Source organism: Melanotaenia boesemani, chromosome 12 (assembly GCF_017639745.1).
Source record: "Melanotaenia boesemani isolate fMelBoe1 chromosome 12, fMelBoe1.pri, whole genome shotgun sequence".
In the NCBI taxonomy this organism is placed as follows: Eukaryota; Metazoa; Chordata; class Actinopteri; order Atheriniformes; family Melanotaeniidae; genus Melanotaenia; species Melanotaenia boesemani.
Genome location: NC_055693.1, coordinates 11099010 through 11112487, shown reverse-complemented (window position 1 = coordinate 11112487; position 13478 = coordinate 11099010). Strand labels below are relative to the sequence as shown.

At 39.0% G+C, this 13478-nt stretch overlaps 1 protein-coding gene across 3 annotated transcripts in view; it reads right to left on the bottom strand.

The window, feature by feature from the left end:
* fgf14 (fibroblast growth factor 14) overlaps positions 1 to 13478 on the bottom strand; it is a 112476-nt gene that overhangs the window by 31923 nt on the left and 67075 nt on the right. The window contains exon 1 of one of the 3 annotated variants that reach the window (XM_042001755.1): positions 4554 to 4769. The exons of 1 other annotated variant lie outside the window; for it this stretch is intronic. Coding sequence is in view for 1 of the 2 variants with exons in the window: in XM_042001754.1 (XP_041857688.1) it covers positions 4011 to 4203 (193 nt within the window). In the remaining variant the exon portion in view is untranslated. Of the gene's footprint in view, positions 1 to 4010; positions 4770 to 13478 lie in introns of those variants that run through there. One more of the 3 variants, XM_042001754.1, reaches the window with a different exon arrangement.

Here is a 13478-nt window from a genome sequence, read left to right as displayed (position 1 = left end):
TCACACAAACACAGATTTTCCCTCCAGGTTCAATCTTTAGAGCTTCTGAGCGAGATTAAGATGAAAATCTGCAGAAAGTTGAGCAATTCATCAGCACTGAAAAGGATTTGAGAAGAAAAAATTAATGATCAGAAAATATGTAGAATATTTGTTGATAATATATTATAGTTGATTTATAATTCTGTTTTGAGTGGCTCCTGAATTTGCCTAGATTCAGTCATGTCTTCAGATGCCATTAGCAGTGTTTCTGACTGGCAGTTAAACACCAGACACTCATGTGTGCTCGTGCATGCATGAGAGTGGCTTTTGTAACTCTAGCAAAGCTGACAGCCCAGTGATTGGTTGGTGGTGGAGTATCTTGATTAGAATGGTGTCTTTCTTTTAAACTAAATGTAATGCACCATCCCTTAATTTACACTATGGAGACTCTCTGTGAGTCTTGGGTGAAGTTTTCCATTAAAATGGAATGAATGTAAATATGAGCATATGAAAATGGGGGAGGGTAGAAAAGGAATAAACAAAATGGAAAGAATGACACATTTTCCTCTCAAGCTTGATGCAAAATCTTTAAAATCCAGAGCTTTGAAAATGTCCCAGTTGAGAAGGTCTTTTCCTCATCTTTGTCTTTGTGTTTTTTAGCTGTTTCATCTTGCTTATCTGAACATTCTCCTTGAAAATCAGGCCCAAACGATAAAACAATGCTGTTATTCACAGATGGGAGCTGGACTTTTCCCTAGCAGCAGTATTGTATTTTACAAAGAAGCTCTCTATGTTTCTACATACTACTTCTTTGTTTCTAGGGAAACAGAGTGGTGGTTTGCCATCAGTGGGGGGTTTCCTTGAAAAAAAAACAAAAAGCATCAGAACCAAAAGACCTCAAATTGTCTTGGTCTGCAGCCAAGGTCCTTTTTCCATATAAATTGGACTGTCACAAAAAGGGTGTGATTTTGTTTCCCTAAGTGGCTTCTCTACAGCTCCCTCATTCTCCTTTCTGTCTTATTTTCTGTTGTGTCATCCTTGCATGTGTGTGTGTGTGTGCGTGCAGACACACATGTTGAGCTCAGTGCAAACCAAGCAAAGCATGAAGTTTGGACCGGCACACACTCACAGGCACAACTGCAGCAACACTCGTTGACTGTTGTCAGCCTGGATGTTTCCCTAGAAAAGAAGTGGGGCTTTTCCCGCCCACCAAGGAAAAACTTCTACATTTTATTTCTGTTGCCATATAGAAGTTGATCAAGCATGGTTACAGCACTGTTGCCAATTTCCTATTTTTCTTACATGAACAACATCTCACATCTGACAGCTGATGATGCACTGATGTGTCCTCTTAACTTACCCTCATAAAAACAACCTAGTTACAGGAAACCATTCTTCTCAGATGGGTTTCTAGATCATATAAACTATCTAATCATTTGATCTGTGTAACATGATCAAGGCTCTAATCTAGTGAGATAATTAGAGCCAGGGCAGAGAGATTATGGGTCAAAGCTGGATCTGCCCCCAGCTCACTTACTGGGTTGGAATATAATAGGATTTACAACTCACATTTAATCCTTTAAAAATCAGGGTGATCATCAGCTCTGCATCTGTTGTTAAAACACATGAATGATTTAAAATTAAAACTGATGTGACAGACTAAACACAGTGTTCCCGGCGTATACCCAGGGGCACTGGAGGAGGACAGGAGACCACATCTGTGCATTAAAAAAAAAAAAAAAAAAAAAAAAAAAAGTTGAATTTTTTTCATAGATTTATTTATTTTTTTTTTTACACGTCATCTCCATTAATGGACCATCTAAACTGTAACATCTCAGAAGTAATGTGATATACATGAAGAGGGGGTTGAGGTAAGTTTTTTGGGTCATGGTTAAGTTTCAGTCAGTCTCAAAAAAACTAAGTATGCCAGATAATCTAGTGTCTCTCTCACTAAATCAATACTTGATGCCAATGCGATTACAGGACTTAGGGCTCCTTTCAAGACAACCCCGCTCCCTCTTCCTGACTCATCTCAGCAGGAACCTGAATGTGACTTCAGTGTATAATCACACTGTGGATGGCCAGAGTGCTGCTCTGTTCTCAGCTCAGCTGTCAAAGCAAAGCTCAGTGTTTTTCTCACCTGGGAAATGAAGACAACTGTGAAATTCTGCCTCACAACACAAACCATCGCTAGTGCATTTGGCCGTCATACCCAGACACACACACACACAAAAAATGGCTTTACATGGTCTGATATTAAATTAAGCACACCAAACAAGTCATTCGTCTTCTTGCTTTGGTGATAATGCAGCAAATAAGAAAGAAGGAAGGAAGAAAGAGAGAGAGAGAGAAAAAAAAGGTTTTAGTTATGGAAAGAAAAACTGTGAAATGTGAAGGACTTTCAAGGCAGCCCCCTGATAGCAAAGTCTGATGTAATTTTGTAAAGATTTTCCTAATTCTCTAGTGCAGATGAAAACTAATGAAGTGCATTCCCATTAGGCCATTAATCACAAACAGTACAAAATTAAAGCAAGAGAAACTGGAGTCTTTGCTCTGATTAGAACAGCAAAAAATTAGGACAAAATATCGTTCTTGTTTTTGAAGCTTTTATCGTAATTTTATTTTCATTTCAGTGAGTCAACATTTCTTACTCATAGAGTTATTTGTCCCGGAGAACACACATTTAAATCCATTGCACACAAAAATATACGGTCCATAGAAAATGAATAAAATAAGCCACTTTTGTCATGTGTAGCTTACATTAATTCCCCAGTCACACATGACATCATCAGTCCACATCTGTGGTCTCTGGGAGCTTTTGGACCCTGCTGATGATATCCATTGGAAAGATAGCTATGCCATAAGCCAACTCAGAGGTGACAGGCAATTAAGCACATAAACATGGAGACAGCTTCTCACACAAACCCTAACAGATGAACACGGCAGCCTGAAGGATAACCGTTTATAAACCCTCCATTCTGATGAACCCTGACCTTTGTCCAGATGTGTCCTCTATGAGCTATTATAAAGATCCTGCTTTATCAAAGCCCTTTTAATCTATGAAATCACTGTGGGCTAGTGAAGGAGACATTTTACTGTGTATTCAGATCTAATGTAAAAGCAGACAGTAAGAGAGAGACTCACCAATCAAAATGGCTCTCTTTTGAGAAGATGAAAAACTAAAATTTGCTTCTGTGGCTTTTAAACCAAAGAAGCCTAGATTGAAACATCAGTTCATCATAAATGAAGCATTTAAGTCAGCTGAAGTTAAAGTCTGATGCAACAGGTATGATTCTGAGAGGATCATGCAACCAGCTTTCTATCAGTCACCAACAAGCAGCAAAATGCTGAGAGTTTTTTTTTTCCTAAATGAAAAACGTAAGGAAAAAATTATCCACACTTTTGGCGCTATGCTGGAAAACCATTATTGACGATGCTCTTTAATAATCCCAGGTTGCCACATTACAGCAGAAACGTTCATGACATTTTCATAATTGAAATGAATTTCAGCTGGAGCACGAGGCCGTTGGCCCTAGGTTTCGAGAAAAGATTGTGTTTGAAAGGCGTAACCCCCATTCTGGGTGAGATACTGACCTTTTTGCTTGCATAAAAATGAGTTTCATTCCTGGCTCTTGTGGAATGCTTATGTGCTAGATAGGGCCCTTTTCAGAGTGTCAGTGGTGACAGCGCGGTAAACCTGTCTAAACCATTTGGCACAACTCATCACGATCCTGTCACCTACAAGATTGCATATAAATTGGAGTCTTTTTCACAACCAACCTTCCGATACGCAAACAAAATGCTTCCTCTTACTCAGCGTTAACTTTTTACTCATGAAGGTGAAATTTAGCCATTCAACCTTTTAAATATAAAATGAGATGATTTGGCTGTGCTGTAGGTGAAAATGTAGTAAGCCTAGGATGACATTATGGCTAATCAACCAGTGGTTAAATGTATGCACATGTTTACACTAAATTATAAAAGCTCATATGCCAACAAAGCAGGTACTTCGCACACCGAAGTTCCCAGACCTTGTCTCCGTAGTCTCCGTTTCCTGAGGCCGAAGATGCGCACTTTAGAGAAGATGTCGACCAGGTTCCCATTGCAGAGCCCCTTATTCTTGTTGGGGCTCTTTCTCCGACGGTTGGTCGATGGTCGGTCCAAATGCTGCTCCCGTGCCTGTCTCTTCTGTCTGATCAGCCCACTTGCAATAGCAGCAGCCATGGCTCAAAATGTCACAACTGCTCAGGTCCAGCCTGTACACAGAGCACAGACTACACAAACAGCCGCCACTCAGAGCTCGCAGCCCGGGTCACAGTCCCATATTGGCGGCTAAGTAGTCCGTTCCGTGATGTCAGATGTCAAATATTTATTTTACCGGCTGACTTCTTTGTCCAAATACTACATGGTAAGAGCAATATTAAACCAGATTGTCATTGTTACTCGGAAAAATTGGTGAACATGGTGAAAGAATGAAATCACTCCATGCGTAAATCCATACATAAGTGACAACGGTCTTGATGAAAAGCAGTGCCAAACTCACGCGCACGGGGACTTCAGAGGATTATTCATACCTGCAATATGTGTTTGTTCATAGTCTGGGAAATTTTCAGTGGCATCGTCCCCCTTAGAAATGTTCAGCACCTGCTGCAGCGTCCGCGCGGAAAATTCACCCACTCTTTTCTCCTTTCTCCCTCCGTTTTCTCCTCCTGCTTCCAGACAAGGTTCATCTGTTAAAAGCCGCTGTTTTGGCTGCGGTGGGGACGCCCGTGCATGTGCGCCGCCAGCAATTAAACAAACAGCCGCCTCCTACGAAGATCAACACTCGGATGAAGGCACAGCAGCCGGAGCGAAATGAACTCCCAAGTTTTCAAGAAAAGAATCCTTAAATATCTCACAGGAGTAGAACTGTGATTTAATCAGATCTACAAAATAATGTTCTTAAAACAAAAATTCTTCAATATCATCAAAGCAGAAGCGGTTGAGCGCGAAACGAACCAAGAGGGGAAAATACCAAAGCTGATCTGAGTCCTGTGGAGATGACGTCTGCATGGTGTGACAAGCTGCATACAAATACATAAACTTAAACGCCCCGGCGATCAGCACATAACACGACCCTCTGTATTATAGAGCCTACTGTGGGAGAGATGCATATATGGCGATCAGTACGTCATGGGAATAAGAGAGAGGAGTAATGCCACTATGCAATTTATTTTCCCACGGTTAAAGAAAAAACAAAGCTGATAGGAAGTGACGGTCACTTGTTTTAGTCCATATGTCCCAGATCTATATCTTCCCCATCAACAAGTCCGTTGGTTAGCACACGCCTCACCGAGGAGGATGCCCTCCCCCCCACCCCCTCCCTCTCGACTACCAAGCCCCTGCTTGAAGGAGAATGAACAGCAGGTCTGCATGCTGCTACTAGATGTCAAGATTTTACGTTCCAGCTTGGGCTACATTCACTTTATGAGACGTCTCCCTGCAGAGATGATTCAGCCTGCAGGCTGAAAGAGTTCCATGTGTTTGTCACCTTTTTTTCCCTAGTAGTTTAAAATAAAAAATACACGAAATCTTTTTGCCCGCGAGGAGAAAAACAACATTTGTTTTAAATGCTGGATTTATTTTATCGCTCCTGTCAGGTCTGCGCGCACATTTTGTACAGGGTGGTTTCAGAACCATGAACAGCGCCACGAATTTCAGCGCCACAGCATGATGAGGGGGAATGTTTTCTCACAATATTTCTACCAGTGCTTTAACTTGAACGTCTACTGCAGATTGCAGAATGTCTCATGTCAGCCACGAACTACTGAGATCGCGCCATTAAATTGAGCTGTACCCAGTACAATCGCCTCCGTGTTCAAGCTAAACTGGACTAGTCCTTTCGGCACACATGCATAAAAAAGACATCGTAAGGCAAAACATTTGATCTTTTCCTCGACTTAATAGTGAATGCCATCTAAGCCTCAGTCACAGACACAGAAATTAAAACTCAAGAGAGCCATCTGCTGTTTGTGTCTGTAATTAAACACGAGGGCTTGTGGGGAGGTTGAAGTGTACTGCTGTAAGTGCTGTTGCGCGTTCATTCTCCGCACGCCTCACACACCTGTTGATATCCAGCTGTACGAGCGCACAAATATAGGATGGACTGAATTGAAAACAAACAACAGAAGGCGTTTGAGAACAGATGTTACTTACAGCAGCTGCACAGAGAAAATGACAGCCCTGTTCCTGCACAGCAGATGAAGAAAAATGCCCCACTTTTCAGTTCACGCAGAATTCATTAGTGGCGTTTCATATGTTCATACAACTATCTGTATTGCAAAAAGTTAGGTTTAGGTTTAGGTATGAGTGGATGCTGTGCACGCCTCCCCTTCCAACTGCCTCTACTCCACTGACTCCTGCATGCTTCTATAGTTTTGGCTGTTGAGAAACCTCCTTCTCGGTGTTGTTTTGTGCAAGACATGCAGTTAACGCTCCAACCAGCAGCGGACACTGTCAGCTCAACAATGACAAGCAAAGCGGAGAAACGCCGGGGCCCTGTCACCATCACGGTTCTGAATCGGATATGGTGTCCGTTTTGCTCACTGGTACAGGCTTAATCAATTTTATTCAGTGCTTTGAGGCAGCTGCATGCTTGTCTGAACAAATAATGGACAGCAGACCTGACGGAAATAATAAAGTATGGTAAATTATCATTCTTTTAATTATCATTTTAAAATATATATACATTGAAATCATTATTTGGGATAAGTTACCAATAAATGAGTTGCTTTAAAACCAGCAATTGATAAAGGAGGCCGAGTTTAAAGTTAGCCAAATTTATTTTATTTTATTTTATTTTACAAATAACTTATAGAAGGCTTCAGTTTTATAGTTAAAAACATAAATAAGCATTAGTGTCTGTCAATAATACAAGTATCCAATTCCACTAATGTGATGCAGTTACAAAGAGCAAAAATATGCCTTTGGGTAAGATCCAAGATCCAGAAGAGAGGCCTTGGCATTGAGACATTGGCTTCTAACTTTCCAGTCTCTCAGTACGAGGTTGAATGCCCAGAGAGCTTTCTTCTCAAAGCCTTATCATGGAACACAAGGATCAAAAACAATCTAAAAGTCTAACTAGATAGAAGGCTCTTCTATCAAAGTGAATAAAGCACAGATCTCCAAAAGCATGTCAAAGTCCTGTTAAATCATTCATGAAGCAAAACAAGGGCGCACATACCTACATTTTTTTTCCTCCTGCATGTGAATGTATGCGAGTCCATGGCAGTCCCATTCCATCTCTAAGTCAAGCCCTTTCCCTGGGACTTCTAATCTCCCATTTATACTTCCCCTTAATGGATCTAATATTGTTACTTTGAACTGACAGTCTGCCTCAAGCTGTTCACATTCATCTGCCTACAAAATGCCTAAAACACTTCATTCATTCTCTTAGTTAGGTCAAGAAGGAAGGCACTTAGATTAACAAATTTCGACACTTTGTCCAAGACTGTAGCCACAAATGCAACATGACTAAAGCGTGCCTTAGGTTGGAGAATTGGTCATTAAGGAAAAAAATATCAAATTTATAAATGTAATCTTTGTGCACCTCCCATTGTCACTTCAGTTATAGCAGAGAATACCAGTAAGCACAATACCATACATGCCCTACTTGCATGGAAATCATGGCAAACCAGAGAAGCAGAAGCCACAACAGATTCAGTCACAGTTTCATCAGGTCAGGACATTAAATCCAATCACCTCAGAGGAAATTAAATTATCTTAGTTAGATGTCCTGCTGCTGGGGCACTGCAAATGTCACCTAACAGAACTGGGGATAAACAAGATGTTTGATTATTGGTATTACTTTGCTTTAGGGCCATTTCTTTTTTCACCCCTGGTCTAAAAAAAAAAAAAAAAAAAAAAAAAAAAAGACATGCTGTGGGATTTAGCACTTCTCAGGCCCCATTAAATAAAGAAAGCTTAACTAGCCTGAATCACATTATAATGCATCATCATAGACTGAGGTAATTTAATTTGAGATGAGTAATGGTTTTACCTGGCATTAGGAGTTATGTAATTTTCATTTCTCCATCTTATTTTATTTGACCCCCATGCTTAAGCTATTTAATAATAAAATTTCCTGACTTCATCTACTAAAGCAATAAAACCTCAGAAAGTCTCTAAGACTCTAAGTATCCTACTTGTGGATGTGTATGTGAATTTAATAATCTGAGCTAATCAGAGAGCAAAGACAGGCTGACTAACAAGAACTGAAGGCTGAAGTTTCAGTGACAATTCACTGTGATCAATATCAGCAGTGTGGTTGATCAATTAAACTGTGTTACATCCTTACTGTCAGATGGGAAAGTCAAAAAACAAAAATAAAATAAAAAAAAAACATGTAGTGATAGCAAAAGGGTATTTTAAATGAATCCAACCTTTATTCCAGTTGGACCATATGGTTAGTTTTTGTATAAATTCCAGTGCAGACATTAGATGTTAAACAATGATATGAACATAGGTAAAAATGTGTTATAAGGTCAGATGTGACGTTTTACTTATGTAGTCAATTTATTAATCAGTGATTATGATCCAAACTAAATGTAATGCAAATATTATAACAAAGAAACACTGAAACTCTATTAGATTATTCTAATTGTCACTAAATCTTCTTATATATTAAAAAAGCTCTAGATTTTGAAGTTTGTAAGGTGTTTTGCACAGCACCATAACTGTCATCTACAGTTCTCTTAAGAGATAGCTGATATCTGTCCTGTATTTATTTTGAGCTTAAATGTAAGTAAATATTGTCTTTGTTTTAGTGGAGCTTGTTTTGATCCTTTTTGTATTGACATGGTGGAAAGATTTAATATGATTGTTACACTTTAAACACTTGCAATGTGGACGGATTTGGAAGAAGAAAAAGACAACAAAAGATATTGATCAAATTTGATCAAATAAAAAAAACAGGTTTGAAAACAGGCTTTGATAGGTTTAAATCCCTCTTGATTGACTGAAAATTCATCCGAAGCCATCAGATAAACAGAGGTATTTACATGATGTACTGTGCTGATTGAACATCGATCAAATCAAAAGTGCTCCATGTAAACACCACAAATGCCACCCTATCTCCCCTGCTTTGACACCCCATGTAAAGCTTTCTAGATCTGCCACTGTCCACAGGCCATAACCAAATTATTCCCTGTCCTGTAGATGATGGGCTTAGCCACTTTGTATTGGTCTGCCTCTGGTGGTCCCTTTATGCTCTGCAGCCTCCATGAGCTGCATTCAATTAACTTTTCCACCTAGTGCAAGTTCTGGTTCAGAGTGACTCCTTGGCTCCAGCTTTGGGGTACAACCAGCTACAATTAAAGGGTAAATATAAAATAACTGCAAACAGCTATTTGCTATATAAAGACAGAGGAATGTTGGGCATTCTTATCACAGAACAGTCACTTTTCCTGTGTGTGTTGTAAACTGTGCAGTAGCTGCCTTGATTTATGCGTACACATCAGTGCATGTGAGTCCCTGCCAGGCAGTCAAGCATGATAACTTGCAGATTTTTCTCACTGAATACACCTTATTTTTCAGCTAAAATGCACCACATAGATTTGTAGGGGTCCTATAGACCTGTTTTTCCAAATCCTGAGCTGTCTGAAAAACTCCAACTTTGTTTTCATTTTGTTTTAAAATGACATTCTGCTGCTGTAGTGTAAGACCAAGGGGTTTTCTAATATTTGCACTTTTAATACAAATATTTCATTTGGCAATAAGATGGAAATCTGAATAATTTGGCTATAGAATAATTAATTAGATTATCTTTAGTATTATTTTAATCAATATAACAGTATATGAACTTCATGAAAAGACGCAGCTGTCCAGTCTTTAATATTCAATATTGACAAATAAATTGTGAATTATTTAAGTTTGAAATCACATTGAAATTGCTGGTAAGGGCCTTGTGACTACTGTGATGATAGTTTTGCCTTTTCACCTTTCATATTCAATTACTCAAGCATTTGTATCTGTGTACCTGAAATCTACTTATTTTCTCAGGTCAATCACTCCCACCTGCTGTAATTTGTTCCTGCTTCCTGACACCACCTGTTTCAGACCCTTCAGTGTGTAAACCTCCTTGAATTGCACTTTTACAGAATGTCTTTGCCAGTTTGGTTTACTTACTTCTTTTTTTTAGATGCTACCATTGTTCTGAATTCTGTATCTGCTTGCATTTTGTAAGCTTGGATCAACAGTTTTGCCTCTACCTCCTAATTTCGCTGTTTTGCCTTTCAGTTCTGGCAGCTGCATAAGCTTAAAAAATGAACTACAAATAAGCTGTTAATAACCACAGTGTTATACTGTGGATAAATATTATATTTGAAAAAAAAGGAGTAAACAGTCCAAGTTAGATTACGTTTAAAACAATGCAGAGTCATGAAAGTCATTCAAAGATATATCACACAGTTGCCACAAGATATCCTAAATATGCCACCAGAGCACATGTATATCCACTTTACAATATCTCTCCCTATTGTGAGTGTGATGAAGCACTGCCCTTCCTTCAGCTGTGAGATTAGAGTGGGCCTGAGGCGTGGAGCTTTCCAACAGAGACATTAATGAAACACAGTGGCTTCAAACTGTTAGCTCCACTTACCAATAGCCTATCCCCAAGTTGTAAAAAGAGATAAGGAACAAACGTAGTTAACACTTATGCTGCTGTACAGCAAATAAAAAGCAGAAAAAGAAGAAAAAGGCTGAAAAAGTCAAGTATTAGGAACTACTTATTTAGCATAATGTTAATGGCTCCCTTAATACATTTTTTTACTTTCTTGGGCCATCTTGACAGGATAAATAATCAGGCTTTGCTTATGTAATTTCACAATTTTCACAACTATAGGAAGCTGGCAGGGGAATGCTTTGGACTGAGTGTCAGTAATTAAATAAAGTCTTATAACTTCTCAGTGACACTGATTACTTATCGACTGAATAACAGCTCTAATTACAGATACAGCGACGTAGGATGAGTTAAATTGGAATGTTTAATGACTTTATGAGCAAAGAGTCAAATATAATAAGAAAAGTTTCAGTAGCCTGACATGTTGAGGCAAAACACAGTAACAATACACCAAGGTGTCAATTTACTGGTTTCACACATCCTCTCTGTTGCCCACTTGTTCTGTCTCTGCTGTCCCTGCTCCATCCTTTGATCCTATTTTAAGTCTGCAGCAGGGATGGAATATGCCTTGTCAGCAGCACTGCAGAGTGAGGTTCCTTGGAGAAGCCCTGGGTAATGTAGGAGAATATAAATTAGTCCAAACCTCTCTGGTAAGGCCTTCCTCTAGAACTGAAGGCTGATGCCATGGATTAGTGTGTGTGTGTGTGTGTGTATGTGTGTTTGTACATGCACACATACTGTTTGCCTCTCAGCAAGCATCAGTCAGTGTGAAGGTAAGTAAAAACAAGATGTGTGTCAACTTGGAAATGCATAAGGTGTGTAGGTGTAGACATTAATATGAATAATTTACGGGTGCAGGTGATGGAGTTGGGTGCATTTCAGTTCTGGAAGATTTAACAGAATGTTAATGAGATGGAGGTCAGGGCAGGTAGAGCTCTATTTGGGTAGAGCTCTATTTGGGATTTCAAAGATAAGATATGGAGAAAAGCAGGTCAGTAAAAGCTGCTGTGAATGCAAAAGATGTGGTTTTTGGGGTGCTGTGATAAAAGTTAGTTAAAACAACTTAATGAGTAATAAAATGTTAGAAGGATGAAAAGTTGAGATAATGTGCAGAGTTACAGCCCCCTTAAAGAGGATGTGTGACCCTCAGGTGTGGTCAGTTTTTGTTTTTTCTACACTGGATCCTTTTCAAGGTGCAGTCCACAGATGATATCTGAAAGGACCACAGGTGTAGGATGATCAGAGGTTACATGAAGCCAAGGGGACATATCTGATGGCATAAATGACAGCTTCTACTATAAAATTAGGACATTCACACTCAAACACAAAAGTGTCCACAGTTTTCCATATTAAGATGTTGCTTTTATTTTCTTTTTTGTGTGCAGACTGACCCAATCCGAACAGTAAGGAGGAGGACACTATAATAAACCTCAAATCAGATATTACCGCCTGCAAACACATTTACACAAGCAGGTTATCTTTAGAAATTAAGGTCAAATTAAATAGCATGAAATAAGATGAAGTCAACTGACAGCTGACGTAAGAAAGGTGTTTTAAAGGATTTGCATCCTTGGATACACTGACACACTCACATATGCACACATAAATTTCTAAAAGTTTTTACAGTCCATAAAATAAAGGCTTGCTGCATCTTCAATCCTAAATCATAAAAACATTAAAATGTGTGGATGGATGGATAATATCTTACCAGAAGCTTTGATCTATTGGAGCTTGTGCTATTTGTCAGGCAAAGGTCAGCAATCATGTGGAACGTGAGCTCAGCAAAATGCCAAATTACTGCTTTTACATGTTATATTTAATTAGATTTAACAGACAATATGTTTCATAATAATTACAGAACTTTCCAGGTGTATTTTTTTTACAGTTAGTCAGTGATTATTACCTGTTTCCAGACATGAAAGCAGCACATTTTTATCAATACAAACAATTATTTTTGAGCATTTCAAAATGAATATGTTAATGGTGCCTAGCACGTTGTCCCTCATAGTCTGTATTATTGATCTGTTTCTCACTGAAAAACAAAACAAACAGAAAGTGTGTAAATTCACATTATAATTGATAATTTTATGACTACAATGAATGCAACAGTAGTTTCTATGCTGTGGCATCATAATAAGAAGCAACCTCCGGTCAGCTGCAAAGAAATCTAAAGCTCTGATTAATATGCTTGCACCAGCACACCTTTCTCTTTACTGTAAGGAAATTATGTTTCTTCTTTTCCCCTCTTTCTTATTTTATAAAAACTTTCCTCAGTCAAACTTCACATTTATGAGTTCTGGTGCTAAAGAAATCATAACTATGCTACCATCCTTTACGACAACATGACAAATGTCCTCCTGTTAATGACAGTAAATTGCACCTCCATAAAATATTCTGCCTAGTAGGTGACTTTTTTTATATTGCTCTTGTTTCACTGTTTCTCTCCCAGAGGTCTGTGAAGCTGAACTAATGTGATTTACGCCACAGATCACCAGTTAAAAAGCATCTGAAGTGGACCTCTGCCACCTCTGATTGAAAACACCAATGAAGTTTTCCCCAGCAGACAATGAGAGACTAATGATGTCTGCAATGACCAAAATTATAGTGCTGATCAGGACTGCGCAGACCTGTGACCCTTCTTGCTCTGAGAGCAAAGAAAGAAAAACCAGACCATACCCCGCCAACACAGAAGTAAGATGAGTGTTTGACTGAGATGATGGAAGTGACTAGAGGACGACGAGTGCAGTCATTATTCTGAAGTGATGAGGTTAACACTCTCATATGACAACAGTGATTAACCAGCAGACATTACGACACGCATTAACGCTGCCACGGATCAAAT